Source organism: Impatiens glandulifera, chromosome 7 (genome assembly GCF_907164915.1).
Source record: "Impatiens glandulifera chromosome 7, dImpGla2.1, whole genome shotgun sequence".
NCBI classification, from domain to species: Eukaryota; Viridiplantae; Streptophyta; class Magnoliopsida; order Ericales; family Balsaminaceae; genus Impatiens; species Impatiens glandulifera.
This window is the reverse complement of record NC_061868.1, coordinates 45,260,178-45,263,321: the sequence shown is the minus strand read 5'-3', so window position 1 is coordinate 45,263,321 and position 3,144 is coordinate 45,260,178. Positions and strand designations below refer to the sequence as shown.

Sequence of the window (3,144 nt, the reverse complement as noted above, 5' to 3'; positions counted from 1 at the left end):
AAAATTATAGAATTCTCTTTTGGTCAAATTTATTCAAGAGGGTTAATATGAATCGATTATCTTTTTAATTCAAAATATTATTATTATTAATGAAAATGTAAAATGACTGAGTTATTACTTTTACTTTAACATAAACGTTTAAGTTGTTCTAAATAAAAATTAAATCTATGACTTTAGATTAATTCAAATGATTATTATTTTGCGTTTTGAATAAGATTGTTGATGTATTATGATGCATTTAAATTTGTGATTATTTAAAATTTAAATCATGATCACTCACCCATTTCACAATGTCAGAAATATATACCAAAATTTATTACAGTTTTTGGTTTCCATTCTCCTCTAAGATCAGATCAAATCTAAACTGTAATGGTAAAAGGATGTTTCTCATCTCCCACAACAAGATGATATGAACCACCTTCAATCCCCATTAAACCATCTTCATTAGCCTGCCCAAGATGCTCACACGGGCTAACCGTGAATTCGACCCGACCGCTTTCTCCTCCGTTTAACCTCACACTTTCGAACCCGATCAATTGTTTAACAATACTATTTCTTCCGGGTAAGACCCGTTTAACAAACAACAACACCGGATGCTTCCCCGCCATTTCCCCCTCGTTCTTCACTAGAACTGAAGCCGCAAACTTCGACCCATCACAAATCCCACCCTCTAATGTCGATTGGTTGAAATGGAATGTGGATTTGCTTACAGACGCGAATTTGTAAGAATATGTAGTGTAGCTAAGACCATACCCGTATTCAAAAACAGTCTTCCCATGGTAGAATCGATAAGTCCGACCCGGAAACCCGGATGAAGGATCCGGTCTCATTCTCATATCAGTCATTGAAACAGACTTAACAAAATCTTGAGGATACCATGTTACAGGCAATTTCCCACCCGGGTTATGTTCACCGAAAAGAATCTTTGCGATTGCTTTCCCTCCGGCTTCACCTGGATAACCGGCCCATATAATGCTACCGATCTTCGGGTTATCCTTTGCGAATGAAACGTCAACCGGGCCTCCGGAAAGCAGAACAAGAACCACCGGCTTCTTGGCGGCAGCCGCCACGGTTGTTATGAGAGTTTCTTGCATACCCGGCAAAACAAGATTCACCCGGTCTAGTTTCTCTCGTTCCTCTGTTTGATCCAATCCCATGAACAATACAACGTAATCGGAATCCTTAGCTAGTTTCGTCACCTCATCGGTCGCGATTGATGTGCAGTTGACGTAACTGCAACCGGAATGGTAATTCACGTTGTTAACGTATTGTTTAAGGGCAGACAGAGGGGTGATTGGATTGCAGGCGTGCCCTTCGTAGTTTCCGAGGAGGGTTTCGTTGGCGTCGGAGTTGGGGCCGATTACTGCCAGAGAAAGGGAAGAATTGTTTTTTGTTGAAAAGGGTAGAAGATTGGCGTTGTTCTTCAGGAGGACGATTCCATGGAGTGCAGATTCTAGAGCTAGATCGAGATGTTCTTTGGAGCAAACCTGGTCTGGACCAATGTCGCCGTAAGGTAACTTTGTTGGGTTTCCAGCGAACAATCCTAATCGCATTCTGATAGAGAAAAGATTACGGATTGCTCTATCTACATCTGATACGTTCAGTTTCTTCTGATCAATTGCAGATTTAGCATATTTCATCACGTAAGAACCGCAATTCACATCCATCCCTGCAAATCCATTTTATTGAAAGATTCAATGAATACCCACCAAACCCAAAAGAGAGAAATCGCTTACCTGCTTTGAGTACATCAGCGACGGCATCTTCTGGAGTTTTGGTATAGTTTTGATCAACGCTTAAGACCTTAACGGCGTCACAATCAGACACAATGTATCCTTGAAATCCCCACCGGCGACGAGCAGTTCGTGTAAGAAGATTGTAATCAGCGCAATTTGGAACACCATTGACTTGATTATAAGCGCACATTATACCGCTAGCTCCTGCTTCTTGAACACATTTCTGAAATGGCGGCTGGTAGGTATCAGCCAAATCTTGCTTACTCACTATAGCGTTGAAGTGATAACGATCTACACCCTTCCAGTTTTCAAGATCATAGGCAGTGAAATGCTTACAACAGGCGGAGGTCATGAGGTTGGAGTTTTTAGGAAGACGGCGGCCATTAAGGTCGTGACCTTGCATTCCTCTAACGTAAGCAACGGAAAATTGGCCAAGAAGAAGAGGGTCTTCTCCGGCAGTCTCTTGTCCTCTTCCCCATCTTGGATCTCTAAAGATATTGATATTAGGTGCCCAAAATGTCATACCTAATGTCTGTCCTGCATTGTACATTCCTCTTGCCTCTTTCCCAATTGCCTAATCAATCAAATCAAATCAATTTATGAAAAGGGTAAAGTAAATCAAACTGATTCAGCTCGTTCAAGTCACCTGTGCGATGCGAAACCAGAGTTGAAGATCAAAAGATGCGGCGGTGAGTATGACTTGAGGGAAGCTAGTGGCGGTGGTGATAGTTCCGTTAAATCTAACACCTTTTCCATGACGGGAGACGCCATGCAAAGCTTCTTGCCACCATTCGTAGAAGGGAATTCCGAGGCGGGGTATGCCGGTAGCTGAGTTAACCAGCTGAGAAATCTTCTCTTGGAGAGTGAGACGTTTCAGCAAGTCTTCAACTCGTTTAGGGATGGGAAGGGAAGATTTACAGAATGGGTATGAACTCGTTGATGGGTTGGACTCGTCACAAGCAAATGGAGGCTGAGTCGAATGGGTTTGATGGATTAACAACAGATTGATGAAGACGATGATGATGAGAAGATAAATTTTCATTTTTTTTTTATTTTCTCTCAGGGAATGAAAACGGAAGAATATGAGAAGATGAAGAAGAAGAAGAAATGGGTCGACCGTTATGCGCCTGAAAATGGCAGGTAAGCGTGGGGGGCGTGGTGGGACAAGTGTGAGTTTACGTTGTAAAAGTATATAGGATGAGTTTTACTTTATTTAATATTATTATAATCGAAATTAATGTTGTAGAAAAAGGACATTTATTTATTTATTTATTTATTTATTTATTGTATTCAATGGTATGGTTGATTACATTCCATGATAAATATGATCTGATCTAATTAAAATAAAATAGACCAATTGATATGAGCCTCAAATTTGAGTTATTTTTTATTAGATGGGCTTAAATTT

General features: G+C 40.5%; 1 protein-coding gene across 1 annotated transcript; it reads right to left on the bottom strand.

Annotated features, from left to right (window-relative positions):
- Positions 1–253: 253 nt before the first annotated feature.
- Positions 254–2,828, bottom strand: LOC124944413 (probable beta-D-xylosidase 7). The gene is made up of 3 exons (XM_047484662.1): positions 2,383–2,828; positions 1,737–2,310; positions 254–1,669 (listed from the first exon to the last, which is right to left on the bottom strand). Exons 1-3 carry the CDS (start codon positions 2,776–2,778, stop codon positions 360–362), a joined length of 2,280 nt encoding a protein of 759 aa, XP_047340618.1. The 5' UTR covers positions 2,779–2,828; the 3' UTR covers positions 254–359.
- Between the last annotated feature and the right edge of the window lie 316 nt (positions 2,829–3,144).